Source organism: Galleria mellonella, unplaced genomic scaffold (genome assembly GCF_026898425.1).
Source record: "Galleria mellonella isolate WM207_F2 unplaced genomic scaffold, CSIRO_AGI_GalMel_v1 utg537, whole genome shotgun sequence".
NCBI classification, from domain to species: domain Eukaryota; kingdom Metazoa; phylum Arthropoda; class Insecta; order Lepidoptera; family Pyralidae; genus Galleria; species Galleria mellonella.
The window spans coordinates 2072038-2091692 of NW_026442112.1; the positions used below are offsets into that span (position 1 = coordinate 2072038).

At 38.0% G+C, this 19655-nt stretch overlaps 1 protein-coding gene across 1 annotated transcript in view; it reads right to left on the bottom strand.

Annotated features, from left to right (window-relative positions):
- Positions 1-3651: 3651 nt before the first annotated feature.
- Positions 3652-19655, bottom strand: part of LOC113522250 (serine palmitoyltransferase 2) — a 28067-nt gene continuing 12063 nt past the window's right edge. Inside the window, exons 3-9 of the mRNA XM_052898764.1 lie at positions 9818-9972; positions 9364-9559; positions 8211-8438; positions 7680-7911; positions 6733-6907; positions 5669-5839; positions 3652-3852 (exon numbers count right to left, since the gene is read on the bottom strand). Of these exons, the coding sequence (XP_052754724.1) occupies positions 3735-3852; positions 5669-5839; positions 6733-6907; positions 7680-7911; positions 8211-8438; positions 9364-9559; positions 9818-9972 (1275 nt within the window). The 3' untranslated portion in view covers positions 3652-3734. The remainder of the gene's footprint in view (positions 3853-5668; positions 5840-6732; positions 6908-7679; positions 7912-8210; positions 8439-9363; positions 9560-9817; positions 9973-19655) is intronic.

Sequence of the window (19655 nt, forward strand, 5' to 3'; positions counted from 1 at the left end):
TCGAAACTCACGTGAAAGTCACCTTTAATCACTAATTTTCCTTAGAGACACACAACACTCGTTTAACAGAGGGAGACTTTGTACAAAAGTCGATTGCTTGGGTACCTCTATTCCATTCGTGTTTCAACCGTGAAGCAGTTGTGTTTGCATGGCTGTGTTTCGATTTGAAGGGTGGGATATGGCGTGAATTACAGATGTACAGAGGAATAACACCTGAGTCCTCAGGAATGGCAACGCATGGGGTGTATCATGGGCGAAACAGTATACTCTGTTACGTCCATGGTACTGCTCATGTCTATAGGCGACGGTTACCACTTTCCATCAGGTGGGCCGTCAGATTGTTCGCCATTCTAAGTTGTATAAAAAAAAAGTTTTTCCTTATACTCAATAAAAAAACAAAATGTAAATTATTTATCACACGCGTAAATATGAGCTCTATGCGTATTGTACATGTTGCAGTCAAAACTCTTAACCAGTCAAAATTACTTTTAACCGTATGTATGCTTTAGTTAATAATAATTTTGATTAAAATAACAGTTAAAAGTACCTAACCTAACCGCAAATTTGCGGGGAGAAAGGGATTGTTAGTAATGGAGACTAAGAATCCCATTGCTAGCAATATTCCCGACCTCCTCGCGGTTCCTCATCATGGTTAATTCCTGATGAATTCCTCATGATGGACTAACTGGCCTGTTTTCATTCTCATCGATCACCCTTCACTGGTGCTCCGCCAGCGTATCCCGTTAGCGCAGGCGGGGTTACTATACCATTTTCACCCATAAAAAAAACCTAACCTAACAGGGATTGTTAGCAATGGAGTTTGACAGTCCCATTGCTAGCAATATGCCCTATTAGGTCGACCTTCACGTGGTTCCCCCTGGAAACCATCATGAACAATTCTTGTTGAATTCGTCACAATGGGCCAACTGACCTGCTTCATCCTCACCTATCACCCTTCACTGGTGCTTCGCCAGCGTATCCCGTTAGCGCAGGCGGGGTTACCATTCCATTTTCATCCATAAAAAAAAAACCCGCAAATTTGCAATCAAAAGTACTAATAACCAATAATTTTCAGTCCAAACTACTTTTGACCAACCTGTTCAGTCGGGGGGAAAGGGATTGTTAGTAATGGAGACTGAGAATCCCATTGCTAGCAATATATCCAACTAGGTCGACATCCTCGCGGTTCTCCCTGGAAACTATCATGGTTAATTCCTGATGAATTCATCATGACGGGCTAACTGGCCTGTTTTCATTCTCACCTATCACCCTTCTCTGGTGCTCCGCCAGCGTATCCCGTTAGCGCAGGCGGGGTTACCATACCATATTCACCCATTAAAAAAAAAACTTGTTCAGTCAAAAGTACTTTTGACTGGTCAAGAGTTTTGACAGCAACATATATACAGTAAAGATAAGTAACAATATTATTTGCATTATCAATTTATCATCATGAAATATTATCACTAAGACATACACAGTATACCACAGCGTGTTTAACTGTACAGTACTTTGATAGTTCCCGATAATGTTTAGGCATTTTTTTTTTTATTAGATAATAATGGAATGGTGCCTTCACCGGCGGGGCACCAGTGAGGGATGATAAGTGAAAATGAAAGAACAGTTCCGTTAGCCCATCATGATAAATACACCTGGAATTCAGCACGATGGTTTCCAGAGGGGACCACTAGGAGGTCGACCTGTCAGGGTTTATTGCTAGCAATGGGACTGGCAGTCAGCATTACTCACCTGCTTCTAAAAAGTTTTTTTTTTTAATATTTATAATTTTTAAAAAGCTGCATGTTTATATACCAGAGGGAGACTTTGTACAAAAGTAGTTTGCTTGGACATCTCTGTCCCAATCGTGTTTTTACCGTGAAGCAGTTGTTTGCATGGTTGTTTCAGTTTTAACGGTGGGATATGGCAATTAATTTACAGGGTACAGAGAAATAACAGCAGAGTCCTCAGGAATGGCAACGCATGGGGGGTATCATGGGCGAAACAGTATACTCTGGTATGTCCATAGTACTGCACATGTATAGACGACGGTTACCACTTTCCATCAGGTGGGCCGTCAGCTTGTTTGCTTGTTCGTGGGCGTATGTTTTAGTAGTACAAAATCAATGTACCTATTATGACCATTTGTAGATGGCGTATCAAGATAAAATATATACCAGATTTTAAGTTAAATCTTCAGGAATACAACTGTGAAAACTGCATTTAGTTGGATGCAGTCATTTTTGCGTGATACCGCCACAAACCTACAGACAGGTAAACGCGCGATTTTTCTAAAAATAAAAGAAAATTGTTATGGTTTCTATTGGTCTTATTAAGATATCAATATTTCTTAAACTTCTTTTATGTACAGACATCGTTTAGTCACAATTTCATTATATTAGTAAGATAATTAACTAGAATACTACTGCTTATGTCTATAGGCGACGGTTAGCACTTTCCATCAGGTGGGCTGTCAGCCTGTTTGCCATTCTAAATTGTATAAAAAAAAGAATGGTACTGCATGCAGTGTATATTATGTATTTTTAGGGTTCCGTACCTCCATAGGAAATAACGGAAACCTTATAGGATCACTTCCTTGTCCGTCCGTCCGTCTGTCAAGACTTTTTTTCTTAAGACGCGTTCTAAGCAGGTATCAAGTTGCAATTAATATCATACACTCAGCAATCTCTTAAAGCAGTGGAAAAAATCAAGCTTCTAAATCGACTCAATCAAGAGATAAAGCTGTTTATGTTTACTAGCGACTCGCCCCGGTTTCGCATGGGTGCACATTACATCACATCACATTAGAAACCTTTAAATTTATCCGTGTTTCTCTACAATATTATGCATGTATTATACATATAAACCTTGCTCTTGAATCACTCTATCTATTAAAAAAAAAATGCTTCAAAATCCGTTGCGCAGTTTTAAAGATTTAAGCATACATAGGAACGGACAGACAGCGACAGCGACTTTGTTTTATACTATATAGTGATTTATATCGAATTATTGACATTCGCAAAGGGAATCAAAACCTATTATAGGGTATTTCCTGTTGACCTTGAATGATGAAATTTAGCAAGACGCAATGTTATGTAGCATAAAGTAAAGGAAAATAATTCGAAAACCGTAAATTTGTATTTCACAAAAAAAAAAACTTGATGATTTTATACGGAACTCTCATTGAGCGAGTTCGACTCGCACTTGATCGGTTTTTTATTTTTATGTATTTAAACTACTACTATGTACTACTCTAACTGCTTAGTTTGCAAGCTTTAAAATAGATGCAACAGAAAATATGTGTAGAGTACTTTTTTTATGGGTGAAAATGGAATGGTAACCCCGCCTGCGCTAACGAAATACGCTGACGGGGCACCAGTGAAGGGTGATCGTTGAGAATGAAAACAGGCCCGTTACTCCATCATGAATTAACCATGATAGTTTTCAGGGGGAACTATGAGGAGGTCGATCTGGTTGGGTATATTACTAGTAATGGGATTTTTGGTCTCCATTACTAACAATCCCTTTCCCCCCTGTATAGACTACTGAAAGCCCTTTAAAGCGATAATTCGAAAGATGTCGCACCATACTTACTCGCAAATGAATGAAACAGAGAACAAAGTGAGAGAGAGAGAGAAAAAATAAAAAGCTGACAAGCTTGTGAAAATAATTTATTAATAATACAATAATAATAATAATAATACGAGAAGTAGGAGGTAGTGCGGCGGCGGGCGAGGCGGCTAGTGCGGCGGGCGCGGGCGGCGCGAGTACCGCAGGCCGAGGGTGTCGGCGGCGCTCTGAATGCCGCGTAAGCACGCGTCCAGCTGCTCACGAGTATGCGCCGCAGACAGGCAGAACCTGAAACACGCGCGCGATCAGCCTACCTGAATGTGGTGCCAGGGTACCTTCGATCGCATATTTATTTTATTTCATTTATTCATTAATATATATGTGTACATGGCGGACTTAATGCTAAAAGCATTCTCTCCCAGTCAACCATAGGGAAGTGTCAGAATACTCGAATGCGGTAAAAGTAATTATTGATATATATACATACTAAAATTACATATATAAACGAATAAATATATATAAATAACAAATATTCTTACACATATATGACATATACTATATTATACACGAAATTGAGAATAATATAAAGCACTTACTGCTCGGATAAAGTAAAAAAAGTGAGCATGAACGTTTTTTTTTAAAGATGGTATAGCATATCTTCAGCGACTTAAAGAATTGTTGATAATGCGAACTACCAGTCCCATTGCTGGCAATATACCCCTGTCAGATCGAACTACACATGTTTCCCCTCTAAACCATCATGCTGAATCCCAGGTGTATTCATCACGATGTGCTAACTGAACTGCCTTTTCATTCTCACCTGTCATCCCTTACTGGTGCTCCGCCAGTGTACACACCGTTAGCGCAGGCGAAGTTACCAGTCCATTATCATCTATTAAAAAAACTAGGGATAGATAATATCTGATATCTATATATCGAGTTCTTCAAGGCATTGATAATCGGCTATACCAGTATATACATATACATTATATATATATATATATATATATATATATATATATATATATATATATATATATATATATATATATATATATATATATATATATATTTAAGTTAATAACAATGTTAGCAAAGGCGAACTTATCTCTAAAAGAGATTTCTTCCAGTCAACCTAACACAGTGGCATAGGAAGCAGTGAGTGAGCAGTAGTAGTGCAAGACAGAAATTAAAATAAATATTTACATAAATTGTAAATCATTATATATCATTACTTTGTTACATTGTTACAACTATATTTAAATATAGCTTACCTGCCCTTATCGGCAACATTCAATTACATTAAAGGTTAGAAAACCAACGTTTAGTTGTTGACAATAAATGTTTTCTTTCTTTCAAATTTCAAATTTACTCCAGATATAGTCGCACAAATAGCTATGACCAAACAAATCTTCAATAATAAAAAAATACCTTTTGCAGGCTAAGATAGCAAAAGCTACTCGAAAAGGACTTATTAAGAAATATATTGTTAATTTAGAAGTTGATTCTGAAACACTAAAATTCAATTCCGCTCAGACGACACTTCAGGTATTCGGTTGTAGTACCTAATTTTGAGGAAAACGAAAGGAGATAATAAATAGACAGCAGGGCAGTTTACGTTTTCTCAAAAATATAGGCGTGAATTGAATATTGCCATATGTGTAAGCTCATATAATATTGCATCATTCTAAGGTAAATTGGAGTTATGTGTGGTGAAAATAAAGATATGAACACCCCCGGTAATACCACTGTTTCTACATAACTTACACCAATTATAAAAGCGAAAAATTTTAATAAAAACGTCCTGAAAATAATTTTTGTTTATGAAATCCTAATACCGATGAAAATCCCATTAATATTATAAATGCGAAGATTTTTAATGACTAATGCATGAATGAATGTTTGTTACTCTTTCACACGAAAACTATTGAACGGATTCGAATGAAATTTGGTACTTATTGGTGCATAGTTACGATATAACTTACGTATAAGTTATATCGTAACTATGCACATAGTTTATGTACAGATATTCGTGGGCGAAAGAGGGAGCGAGTGGTGCGCGGGAGAAACATTCGTTACTAGAGTAGCGAGAAGCTAAACATACCGTATTCTAGCCTTGTTAAGAGGTGTGGCGGGGAAGCCGACGCCGACGGTGGCGATGCCGCACTCTGTAAGCAGCTCCACAGTCGCCGCCATCTTGCTGAACGTGTATACCAGCATCGGCACCACCGGCGAGTCCGGGTGACCGAATACCACCACGCCCATGCTCTCGAGCCTGAAAAAATATATATATTATATTATTTACTACAATAGGTCTCGTATTTTTGTAAATAATAACTGATTTCAATCTATACTAAAAAATAATAATAAGAAAACAAGTTAAATCCGGCTTAAAGGACCAAAAGCATGTATAAGTTATTTATTAAAAATCCTGAATCAGATAAAAAAACAATGTTAAAGTACAGTTACATTATACACAGTACAATAATATAGAGATAAGCTCCGTTAAGTGTCTATCAGTGAAAACTTGTTACTGGCTTGATTATTTAACATTATTTTTATTTCAATCAGCCTTGGTTTCCCTAACAGAAATAAATATTTTTTTTATTTCATAATGTCATTTAGGATAAATTACTAATTGATCAATAGACTTAAAGGCGACAAGTAGGTTAGTTTAAATGTTTGACCTCAATCCTACAACAAAATAGGCGATATAGTCCTATATTGGTCAAATGCGGACCGGTGTTACAGCATAAGCGGAGACACGGTGCAGGGCTCACCAGAGTAGTTAAATTACGATTGATCAATAGACAACTTAACCACTTAAGCATCTCGAACGAGACCCTCTCGCGCATCAAATGTGTTCCGATTTGCGCTATCCCGAGTACCTCTCGCCACTTATAAATATTATATTTATATTTTTATCTAAAGCGATACCTTCTCACCCGTTTGTATTTCATAAAGTTTAGTGTATATTTATTGTATGCTCGTTCGAATTTAATGCGTGCGCCAGTGCGCCTGTTGACCTCATTTCACAGAAAAACCCTCGCATTAAGTGGTTAAAGGCGCCAAGTAGGTTAGTCAGATGTTTGACAGCACTCTTGCAGCAGGGAAAGAGACATGGCCCGCGGGTTACAACACGGATGGGGATATAGTACAGGGGCTCACCTCTGTCGGAAGTAGTGCACGTTGCGCTGCAGCGCGCGGAAGCGGTCGCGGCCGGCGGGCGCGCGCATGGTGTGCAGCGCCTCGCGCACCTGCTGCACCACGGGCGGCGACATGGCGTGCGCGTACGTCGCCGCGTGCCCCGCGCCGCGCACCGCGCGCACCATCCGCGCACTGCCTGCCAAACCACAAACGCTCCTCTAACTACGACGATAGGGTGCCTTTTCCAAAATCCACTTGGAGAGTTACATTCCAAATTTTAAATTTAAATATTTTCAATCGAAATACCTCGTAGTTGTTCGATATGTGTTTGTATGCGCGTGTGTATACATGTATATGTGTGTATGTGTACATTAAACTTGCTATTTTAATTTTACGGATTTGTGTACTTTTTATGTGATAAAATTGTATTTAATTCCTTTTTTAAATCATTATTAGATTATTATTTCATAATTAAAGGATACATTTTAGCACAAATTAGGTATCTATTTAGTTAGTGAAGAAAAATTAAATCGAATCAACCGAATGTACAATATTGTGCAATTAAATAAATTCGTCGTCGGAGAATTTTATTTATTCAACTTAGAATGGCAAACAAGCTGACGGCCCACCTAATGGAAAGTAGTAACCGTCGCCTATAGAAATGAGCAGTACCATGGACATAACAGAGTATACTGTTTCGCCCATGATACCCCCCCTGCGCTGCCATTCCTAAGGACTCCGGTGTTATTCCTCTGTATCCAGTAAATTCACGCCATATCCCACCCTTCAAACCAAAACATAGCCATGCAAACACAACTGTTTCACGGTTAAAACACGAATGGGATAGAAGTACCCAAGCAATCGACTTTTATATAAAGTCTCCCTCTGATGAAAGCCAGAATTACAAGTATAATAACCTAATTATAAATTTTCAGCATATGACTGTGGTACACTAAAACTAAACTAACCGGCGATGTAGCCGCCGGCAGCGCCGAAGCTCTTCGTGAAGGTGCCCATCAGCACGTCGACGTCGGCGGGCGACACTGCCCAGTAGTCAGTGACGCCGCGGCCGTTGGGGCCCAGCGCGCCGATGGAGTGCGCCTCGTCCAGGTACAGCTGCAGGCCGAGCTGCTTCTTCAGCGCCACCACCGCTCGCAGCGGGACTATCGACCCCTCCATGCTGTAGACGCCCTCTACCACCTAGTGACAAGGAAGCAACATGATTACGTTGCTGTTTTTACATAACATCATCATCATGGGGGGTTTTGCCAGTAGTTGCCACGCTTGGCAGGCGGATTGGCAACGGCAGTTAGACTTTAGAGATGTTTTAAGAGTTTACACAATTTTCATACTTTCTGTTTTCGCTTACTACGATTGTAATTAGTATTTCAAAATCATAATCATCCAAAATCCTGAAGACCTGTCGACACTCCATTACTTCAATCCTTCAGGACCCTGACAATTCTATCTATATCATACTTATTGCTGACAATACTTACAACTACAATCTTCCTCCACTTCCCCTCAGCGATGCCGGCTCTAGCGAGCTGCTCGAGGTGTTTCACATCGTTGTGCCGGAATACGCGGACAGTGGCGCGCGCGAGCCGCATGCCGAGGATCAGCGAAGAGTGGTTGTTCTCATCACTCAACGCGAGCACGTCCGGCCCCAGCAGCCCGGGAAGTGACAGCGTGTTCGTCGCGAACCCCATGCCGAATACTATAGCTGCCTGAACGGAATACGTTATTACGTTAATTTATTGAAAGTTACTGCTTCAGAGGTTCCAAAACAATTTGAGACCCTACAAGTTACTGATGAATAAGTATATTGGAGTGCGTTTCTCCATTAATTTATTATCACTTATCATCAGGTGGGGTTAGGTCAAGCGCAAATCTGTATCGTAGTATTTAAAAGACGCGTCGAGGTGACAGGACACGCAACCATTACACCGTAGTCGCCAAGATTGGCAAAGCTGAGAAGTGCCATGAGTACCATAGCGAAGTCTGTAATGTCCATGGTCCGGTTCATGTTTATAGACGACAGTTGCCACTTTCCGTCATCAGGTGAGCGATCAGCTTGTTTGCCATTCAGAGTTACATAAGAAAAGGTAGACCAATAGTCGTGCGTCACCAAATAGTACGACCTCAGTATGAGCCTATCCTCATAACTGAAGGATTATCATCATATCAGCTCATATTCACACCTAGCTGAGTATTATTCTCCTATTTACTGTGTCATTATTTACGATCCTGTGCTTATATCCTAGTATAAGAGTACACAAGTCTATTATTATCGCGCTAGGGAGACAATTTGGTATATGGTTGAATTTGGAATGTTAAGGAAAAATCATGAGACGCTTCTTTACACGCTTTCTTACTTTCTTAGTTTTTTTTTTTTCTGTTGAAACTATTTTTTGATATTGCAACTGAATTGACTTAATACAAAAGTTAGTGACAGTGGATATCTTCACACTAAGTCCCTTACGAGGTAAGCTGGCTGACAAACTAACGAAAAAGGCATATTTTTTTAAGAAACTTGAGCACCTTTGAGTCTCACTTGATGTAAAGTGATGACGTAGTCTGTGTTCACATAATAATACTTATTCACCCTAGCTGAGAAAGTGCCAAGTTATGAAAGTTTCAAATGCTCTTAACCTCAACGCCAAGGAAGTCTGCGATCTCAGCCTCCAGCTTGTCGTGTAGCTCGCAGCGGCCGAGCTCGCCGTAAGGTGAGGCCATCGCGAGTCCGTATTTCCGTACCGCGTCCGCCACCGGCCCCCGCTCCAGCATGCTCATCCCGAGGTAGTTGTACGAGCCCAGGTTGATGCACACGCGCTTCTTGCCTGTAAACCTGTGCCCTGCACACCTTTAGTACGGCCGAGGCTCTCGCAAGCAATATATTGGGAAACTGGCTGACCCGGCAAACGTTTTGACTCCAATAAGTTTTGAATCCTACATCTCAAGTTGGAATAAAGAACATTTACAAAACTTCATTAAAATCAGATTTGTATCGGTCGTGGCGATTTTTCCAAAAGATAAGTGAAAAACTACACCTTTGACGGAACATCAATGATTTCTGTATTTTCCAAAATAGAAAGCGTATCATCACCTGAATGTCCAGTTATAGTCGTCGGAGTGCCTCTCCATGAGGGTGACTTCGGCATCGGGAGCGGAGCATATGGGCCGGTTAAAACAGTGTTGCACACGCCGGTACACGTACCGAGAGAAGAACTGCTCGAATGGGTTGTATAGGGGAGCGTAGCCCTGCAAGCAAGAACAGCATTTATTATTTATTTGTTCTTTATTGACCACATTATAAAAAAAAATTGATAGAATAGGCGGACTTAATACTATAATAGTATTCTCTCCTAGTTAGCCTTTGGTAAAACAGAAATTTAATTATGCGGCGAAAAATAAAGCATGACAATTGTATAGCATTCAGTTAAATATGTGTACATTTACGCCGTGTGGTCCCGGCATAGAATAGGCCACCGCTTCCTTTCCCCTGAGCGTCGTAAAATGCGACTAAGGGATGTCAAACTGGATTTTTTTATTTGAATTTTTCTTTCAGATTGGTCCTATAGAATTTACATCAAAATCGGTAATTTGGTTTTTTAATCAAAACTGGTTTTGCCACAAATGACGTCGGTGTTTTTTTTTTTTTGGAAAAATTATTGAAGCTTGTTAGTTTATTGAGGGATTGTAAGTAATGCGTACTACCAGTCCCATTGATAGCAATATACCCTAACAGGTAGAGCTCCACGTGGCCCCCCTGGAAACCATCGTGCTGAATTCCAGGTGTATTCATCACGATGGGTTACCTTTTCATTCATACCTATCATCCCTCACCGGTGCTCCACCAGCATATTCCATTAACGCAGGCGAGGTTACCATACTATTATCATCTATTAAAAAAAATCTTGTATAATGTATTTAAGTATAATGCAAATAAAGAGTACCGTTTTATTCACAGAAGACGTTATAGAATAGATTACCCGCGAATGCAAGCTCAATATTATTTACAAATGGCGACTATACGACCACACCAACACAGCGTGTGCTTCAAACTCGAGAAATAAGAAAATCGAGGTTAATAACCATAATCATGAGTACGCATTGCAGCATCACGCTAAAGGATGCGGAATTTTATATTGGTATTGTCAAGTGGGCTGCTATCGTTTGTAATGGCTTAAGATTGTCATCTTAATATCGTTTACCTTGAAACATATACGAGGTTTGTCCGGAAAGTACGTATAAAAGTTTTTTAAAAATTTTATTTTACAATTATTCAGGTAAATCAATTTTATCCCCTTCAAAGTACTCTCCCTGTGACATAATGCATTGTGCCAACGCCGTTTCCACTGTGAGAAGGCTCCTTGAAAGTCCTCTGGTTTATAAGTCGTAGCTTTTTTTATCTCATTTATGTCCCCCAAAACGCCCCCGAAGTACCAAGAAGATATCACGGGGCCAAATTCGAATTTTTTATTAAAAAACTCAACAACTGTCTCTTTTACGATGCTTGAAATCGACGTAGAATTTTCCATCAACTGGAGGGACGACTTGATGGACAATCCCCCGAACATCGAAAAAAACAATCAACATTTCTTGACATTTATGATTTTTTTGTTCGTGGTTATGTCTTATGGGATTTTACTGTTTTGAGATCGGCAAAAATTTGCCATACGACGCGCTGCCATGTAAGAGGTAACTTCACAGGTCCCGGTCAGACCAGAACTGAAGCATTAGAATGGGCTTACCTGGCCTCTTTTCCGTCGTACTCTTCATAGTACATGTGCTCTTTATAAGCGACCAAACGGATAGAAGATATCAATTCGTCTAAAACTTCTTTTACGATGCTTGAAATGGCAAACGGACTTGCATTTTTTTGTATATTATTATAATAAATGATCGCCATGTGGTCCCGGTATAGAATGGGCTTCTTTTCCGTCGTAAGAGGTGACTAAGGAAATGTTTACATAAAGTAATTAATTCGTGTATATATTTTCATGTACAATAGTTTCCTTAAAATAACTAGATGGCGCTGAAATAAATAAAAACGCGCTATCGGATGGTTCATCGTAAAATAATCAGCTTTATATGATCTTTAGATATTTTTCCTTCTTTTTTTTTTCTTTTCTCTTTTTCTTTATGTTATTTTATAAATTAAATTAAATTTCAAGAAATATTCAAAAATAATCATGTTACGTTATACAATTTTTTTTTCACATGTTTTTTATTAGCTAAATGGGATTAACGAGCAAATATCGGTGCTGCTACTGTAATTTATGAATCAAATTTAATATGAATTAACCCTATCTTGCTACTAAATCTACTCGTTTAAATCATCTAGCTATTGGGAAGTAATCACATTCCGTTATAACTTTTCTTGTGACAATCGTTTGCGAATAATTCGCGTAGTATTTTTCTTATCACTGTGAGCATTGCGTCTGAACACCTTCTTCGCTATATTAGCAAAATATTATATTTTTGACTTGCCACGATCAACTAGACTAATAGTCCAGTCGATCGTGATTCGACCACCTCTGGTATATGTCATACCGGCGTGTGTCCAGTTAAGGCACCTATTATGAGTCATGCCTGTTGTTATGAGTCATCAATGATATGGTTCTCAATTATGTTTTTTTTTTATGGGTGATAATGGTATGGTAACCATGCCAGGGAGAACCGCGAGGAGGTCGACCTGGTTGGGTATATCGCTAGCAATAGGATTCTCAGTCTCCATTACTAACAATCCCTTAGCCCCTTCACATTCTTATTTTTTTTTTTTGGTGGATGAAAATGGAATGGTAACTCCGCCTGCGCTAATGGAATACGCTGGCGGAGCACCAGTGAAGCGTGATCGATGAAAATGAAAACAGGCCAGTTAGCCCATCATGATGAATTCATCAGGAATTAAGCATGATAGTTTCCAGGGGGAACCGCGAGGAGGTCGACCTGGTTGGGTATATTGCTAGCAATAGGATTCTCAGTCTCCATTACTAACAATCCCTTTCCCCCCGTCACATTCTTATTACATTACAATTAAGTGAATAAATTAACATGGATCTCAAATTAATTTAAATAGTAGCTAAAATACCCACGCTATGAAAGAGGGATAGGCAAAATCGCAACACAAGGACTCATTTCATGTATGGAACACTAAAAATTAAGATGAAAATGAATTTCGATCAAAGGCATACTATACTACACTGCTGTATGCGGCCACTTTAGCAATAACTACATAATGCGCATTTGTATTTGGAACTTACTATTTCAGTTTAATACGTATTGAAAAGTGACTCAGCACGTTTTACGATCCGTTTGAAGGTTTTCCTTACGACTTACAATTGTATCGTCTATTTTAGCTGAATGTAATTTGGTTCAGTTTTTTTTTTTTTTGATGGGTGGAAATGGAATGGTAACACCGCCTGCGCTAATGGGATACGCTGACGGAGCACCAGTGAAGGGTGACAGATGAGAATGAAAACAGGCCAGTTCGCTCATCATGATGAATTCATCAGGAATTAACTATGATAATTTCCAGGGGGAACTGCGAGGAGATCGACCTAGTTGGGTATATTGCTAGCAATGATCTTCTTAGTCTCTGTTACTAACAATCCCTTTCCCCCCCCTTTAATTGATGTTAATGGATTGTAACCCCACCCGCGCTATCGGTATACAATGACGGGCCACCAGTGAAGAATGATTGGTAAGAATGAAAACAGGTCAGTTGCCCCTTGTGACGAATTTAACCATAATTAACTACAATGGTTTATGTGGGGAAACCGTGTGGAGGTCGACCTCATTGGCTATATTGCCAGCAATGGGGTAGTTAATTCCCATTACTACCAATCCCTTCGTCCCCCAATTTAGGTCAGTCGCATGGCTATACCGTGAAATGCGTCCGTGACATCTAAAGCTAACAAAACAAATGGATTACGCACCCCTTTGTCATTAAGATTTAGATTTATAGCGAAAAGTAGCTGATCGGGCCAACGTTGTTTTCCCCTTATTGCCACCTAGTGAGTATTTTTTCTCTATCCAAATAAAAGACGATCCTATATCTCAAGTTAGAGCAAACAATACAGTTTTAGAAAACATTAAAATTGGTTGAATGATTTTGGAGATATTAAAGTGAATTTCTATATATTCTAATTTTGTTTCTATTTACGTATTCTTTCTATACGGTTAAATAGGGACAATATAATACAATGTTAAATTTCAAACTGTGCACCCTTTCTTATTCCTGAAACAATAGCGATTTGAAGTTACCCTTTATGACCTTCCTCGGCATTTAAGAGCCTTTTGTAATTAGCGAAATATAATGAGGTTAGTTCGTGTTTCAACCGTGAAGTAGCTGTTTTTGCATGGCTGTGTTTCGGTTTGAAGGGTGGGATATGGCGTGAATTTACTGGGTACAGAGGAATAACACCTGAGTACTCAGGAATGGCAACGCATGGGGGGTATCATGGGCGAAACAGTATACTCCGTTATGTCCATGGTACTACTCATGTCTATAGGCGACGGTTACCACTTTCCATCAGGTGGGCCATCAGCCTGTTTGCCATTCTAAGTTGTATAAAAAAATACAGATGGGTGAACATCACTGACATTGACTAATAATACGTATAAATTTTTAATGTTGCTTATAGATGGTTGCATAGATGCCATATAATTTTTTTTTTCAAAGAAACACGAATTTAAATTATTATTTTTAAGCAACTTTAAAACGGCAACTTCTTACCCAATTCTGTATCTATTTAGAGATGTGTAATATATAGCAGTATCTATGGTAAATACAATATTTATATATTGGTTTAATAACGTTATACATAATATAGTATCGAAATAAAGAACCCGATTGAAATTAATACAGATATCCGAATGGTGTCAGCCATATCGAAATAGGTGATATTTTTTTACCGCCATCGATATTTAGAGGTACTTCTCAATATATAGATATCGGAGCGGTACCCATATGGGTATTATCTAATTTAGATAATTACAAACAATACTCGCGTATACACTTAAAATTGCAATAGATTTTACGCCCATGACATTTTAACTATAATTTGAAACGTGTTTTCTAATCGACAAAAAGGGACGAGGTTCATAAACAATAATAGAGTTTCAATATCACCCAACAATAAGAATGTCAATGCTTTATACGAAAGAAACCGTTATATAACGGAGCGTAATGCAGTCGGCCCGTTCCTTTCGGGCACTTCCTCGAAGAACTAGGACTCCATTCAGCGCTATCAGATGTTTTTTGTGTAAAAAAAAAGCGTCATAGAAAATTTAATATTTTTTCGCCGCTTGTTGTGGTTATTTATTATAATTTAAAAACGAAGCGCACGTGATATCTCTGTGTTGCAGGCGTATATGGATGCTAGGTACTGTTTACCATCAAACGAGCTTGCAACCGTTGTGGTATAAAAATAAAACCAGTCAGGTGCGGGTTGAGGACATAAATATATAAATGATCCTTATAGCATTTCTCATACGAAATATCTTAGGTAATTAGATTATTATTATACATTTACAAACTAATTATTTCACATTTTACGCTTCACGAATTTCGGAGATAAATAAAAAACTACATAGCATAAAAACAAATAAAAATCAGTTATAAATGAAGCTGTTCCATATAATACCTCACCAAGACTAGTCAAATTAGAAAATAAAAATATTTTTCAATTAATTCCATTGCAATATGTGCAGATCCACAATATGTAAAACTATTTTAAATTCATAGTGTTACCTTACTAATTGCTGAGATATAGCGCTGTGACGGACACAGTCGCACCATAAGTTCAAATTCAAATTAAAAATATCTTTATTCAACTAGACTTGTTGACAAACACTTTGAAATCGTCATTTTTTGTGAATGCAGGGTTCGGAAACTTGTTATTTGTTCTCAACAAATACAAAGTTTCAGAACCCTAGAGCTCGCAAGAAACTCAACAGTTACTCTTTAAGTTAAGAGTTCCTTTGTACCTATTCAAACGGAACACTAAAAAGGATACTTGTTCGGCTCTTCAGATAAGCTTCAGATACATGTTATCGATGGCTAACGCAATAAACATCAATGGATAATCCCGATTCTTATCACTACTCGCAGTTTACGAAAAGCGCGAACCGCGCGATAATTCACGGACACGGGGATCTTATCAAATATTTACTAGTAATATAGTACAAATCTTAATATAAAACGCACCGACAAATATCGGTATGTTTCGTACATACATTAGATACAAAATATTTGTATTTATTATAACAATAATTTTGATACAAACAGTTTTAGTTGTCACAAGATCGATATGGGCGTAGCTCTTCTCTGTCATAAACCCTATCCTTTGCAGAAATTATTATCAAAACCGGTTTAGAATTGGCGACGTAATCATACGACATAGCCATAAAAAATATGAGCGAACTGAGAACTTTTAGAAATCACTTAAAAAAACAAAGGAATTATAAACGATTTAGGAAGAATTTAAGAGACGTATGTTCAGCAATATACTGCAATAGGCTGATTGTAAATATTTCTTCATACAATCTATTTTAAAAGAATTAAATTTTGATTTCATATATCCAACTTGGAGAGATAACGATGGATTAAAAACTCTTTGGTATAGAACATGATTGGCGGCACAGTATGCACTGTGATATTCATAGTGCTCTTCATGTCTGTAGACTACAATTACCACTTTCAATTAGATAGACCGTCAGAACGGTTTAGAAATCTAAGTAAAATAAAAAAATTATCCTATTGGTTTTGCAAACAAAAAAAATTATACAACGAAGGTGACAAACAAGCATACAGCCCGTCTGACGGTAAATGGTTTCTGTAGCCTATGGACGCCTGCAATGTTAGGAGTATCACACGCTCGTTGCTGACCCTGAATTAATTTCAACTATTACGTCGCCGAAGTGGTGAATAATTTTGTATCGCTAAAACATATCTCTGTTACCAGCGGGAGACTGTAAAAAAGTCGTTTGCTTGGGCACCTCTGTTCCGATCGTGTTTCAACCGTGAAGCAGTTATGTTTGCATGACTGTGTTTCGGTTTGAAGGGTGGGATATGGCAGTGAATTTACTGGGTACAGAGGAATGACACCTGAGTTCTCAGAAATGGCAACGCATAGAGGTATCATGGGCGAAACAGTATACTCCATTATAACAAAGTATGTTTATGGTACTGCTAATGTCTATAGGCGACGGTTACCACTTTCCATCAGGTGGGCCGTCAGCCTGTTTGCCATTTTAAGTAGTATAAAAAAATTGTAGATTCTAGGTTTTTCTTAAATTTTTTACCCAATTAACGGGGAAGAATTCCATATTGCACTCTTTATTTAATAGGTATATTTATTTATTTGTACTGACCTACCTACTCGTGCATCTGAGAGCAGCGAGTACGTGAAACGAGAAAGCATTTATAATAGGAAAATAGCTGTATAATTTGAGTTGCTCATCCATGACGACTGAGAAGAGCTGCTGTATCATTGAAACGTGTAGAATAAAAATACGAATAACCTTTATTCAAGAAAACTAAGTTACAAGTCTCGCTAAAACTCAAAAATGGCGTCACCAATTTTAATATTATGTTTGTTGTATTCATTATTGAAAAAAAATTTGGAATACCCCTACAGTTCAGTTGAGCTAAATCGAAAAATTAAAAATTAGTAATATTGTACGGAAATCGCTGTTTCAGATTATTTTTAATAGATGGCGTAGGTCACATGTAGTTCACCGGAACATCTAGTTACACTGAAACCTTAAACGTTTAGTAAAGAGATTATACTCGTACAATGTCGCTATCACTCGTATTTAAAACAATCAACGCTGATGGCCAGTTTAGGCGTCATTCACACAGCTCCGAGCTCTGTCACGATGCAGAAATTATTTGCTTGCATACATTTTGAATGAATTTATTCACATAATTAAATGTCAAGCATTTGGCAAAATCCAAAACTACTTTGACGTATGTTGGTGCTAACAATGATCATCGATTATTCGTTGTTGTAAGTCATCGAGATGACAATTTATCATATTTCCCTACCTATTCGAGTATGCTGACTAAAATCCAAATTAGCATCATTTTAACAACTTGTTCTAATTGTAAAAATGTAATTTTATTCTCAAAGAAACATGACGCGACTATCGATAAAAATTCCCACACACCAAGGAACGATGGAAGGCTCAAAATTTCATGCTGGTTTTAAATTCTTATTTCTTTAGGAACAATGTTTACTTTTCACTGATAGAACACTCCTTTAAATAAGGATACGGCTATTGTGTCCATAAAACGTAAAAATAACTATGCCACTTCTCTTACAAACTCAGGTAAAAGACGGCTCATCCGTAACGGAGCGCTGAGCGGGACGGGACGGCCTAAAGTTTGGAGACTCTAAAAGCCCTCGGAGCTGTGTGAATAGCTCTTTAAAAACTTGTTGCCTTGTACATCGGCGGCGCGTGCCTACGCTTTAGCACTCTGATAATTGACCCAAAATACTGCCCATTATTGAATGGAACAGAATGGAGGCCACGGTTGTGAACGCTTCGTTTGAGTTCTTTGTATTTCACATTACTTTTCAATTTGGTGGTTAAACATCACATAATTATGATATATAGCAAATATTTCGGTGGTGACATCTGTCGGTCTGTTTTTCCTTATAAATACAAGGTTAACAGTAAAAGGTGCACCATGGATTGGTAATAGGTGAAACCTGGTGTTAGTAATATTTTTTTTATATCATTAATATGAAAAACAGGCATACAGTACTCTAGATACCTACAACAACGGGGGTGTCACACGTACGTTGTCAATTCTGTAATTTTAGATGTATTTTGGTAGCTTTGACTGAGCAGCCGGATTGCCCCGCTAGTACGAACTGTCCATTGCTGTTAGAATCTTCAATAACTCACTGGCACTTTCAGCGACATATTTTTAAAGGATCAGCATGATTTTTGCCCAGAAGCAAAACGCAATCACGAGTCAAAACCATATCTATATACTCGCACGTTGATCTAAAATACATGTTCTTGTTCCACCTAAATTTGCTAAAATCAGTTAATTTTTTTTAAACAAAAAGCAACTTTAAAAAAATCGTTTCCCTATTTTTGTATACTTTTTTTTTATATCACTGAGGTGGCAAACAAACATACGGCCCACCTAATGGTAAGCGGGTACCGTAGCTTATAAACGCCTGCAAAACAAGGGTATTGCGCACGCGTTGCTGACCTTGAAAAAATTATTATCTTAAGTAGAACTTGTTGACTTTTATCATTCAAATACTAAATTCGACACTAGTATTGGGAAGTCACTTCTCTTCCCAGTATTTAAACTATTATTTTAAATTCATAATCGGAATTTAACGCAATGCGATTACACATAAATACTACTGTATGTAACACTAGATGGAGTGACCACCTCAAACGCATTGCAGGGAGTCAGTAAATGCAGGTGGCTCAAGAGTGTTCCTTATGGCAGTCTATGGCGGAAGCCTATGTTCAGCAGTGGACAGATAATGGCTGAGATGATAACGATGTTGACATACTTAATTTTAATTTAACTAAATTTAATTTACATGTAAACAACGCGAAAGTTTAAAATTTAACTATTTAGGCTATTGCTAAACCGAGTTTCACCAAAATCCTATAAAATGCATATAGGTACGCCGACATAGAAACTTTAAAATAAAATCTGTATTCAGACAAGGATTCTTTATAATAAAATTTTATGTTTATGAGCATCTGTTTGTTCGTCATATCTATTATACTACTGGCAATGTGCACCAATTAACTGGAAAAGATTTATTTCTGTTTACAATTGATTTAACTGCATAAAAGGTTGAAGTTTTAATTAATTGCACTATATCATTGTCCATAATACAACAGAACTGATACGAGTGAAATTACCCCAGTAAAGTAATTCGCAGACGCAATAA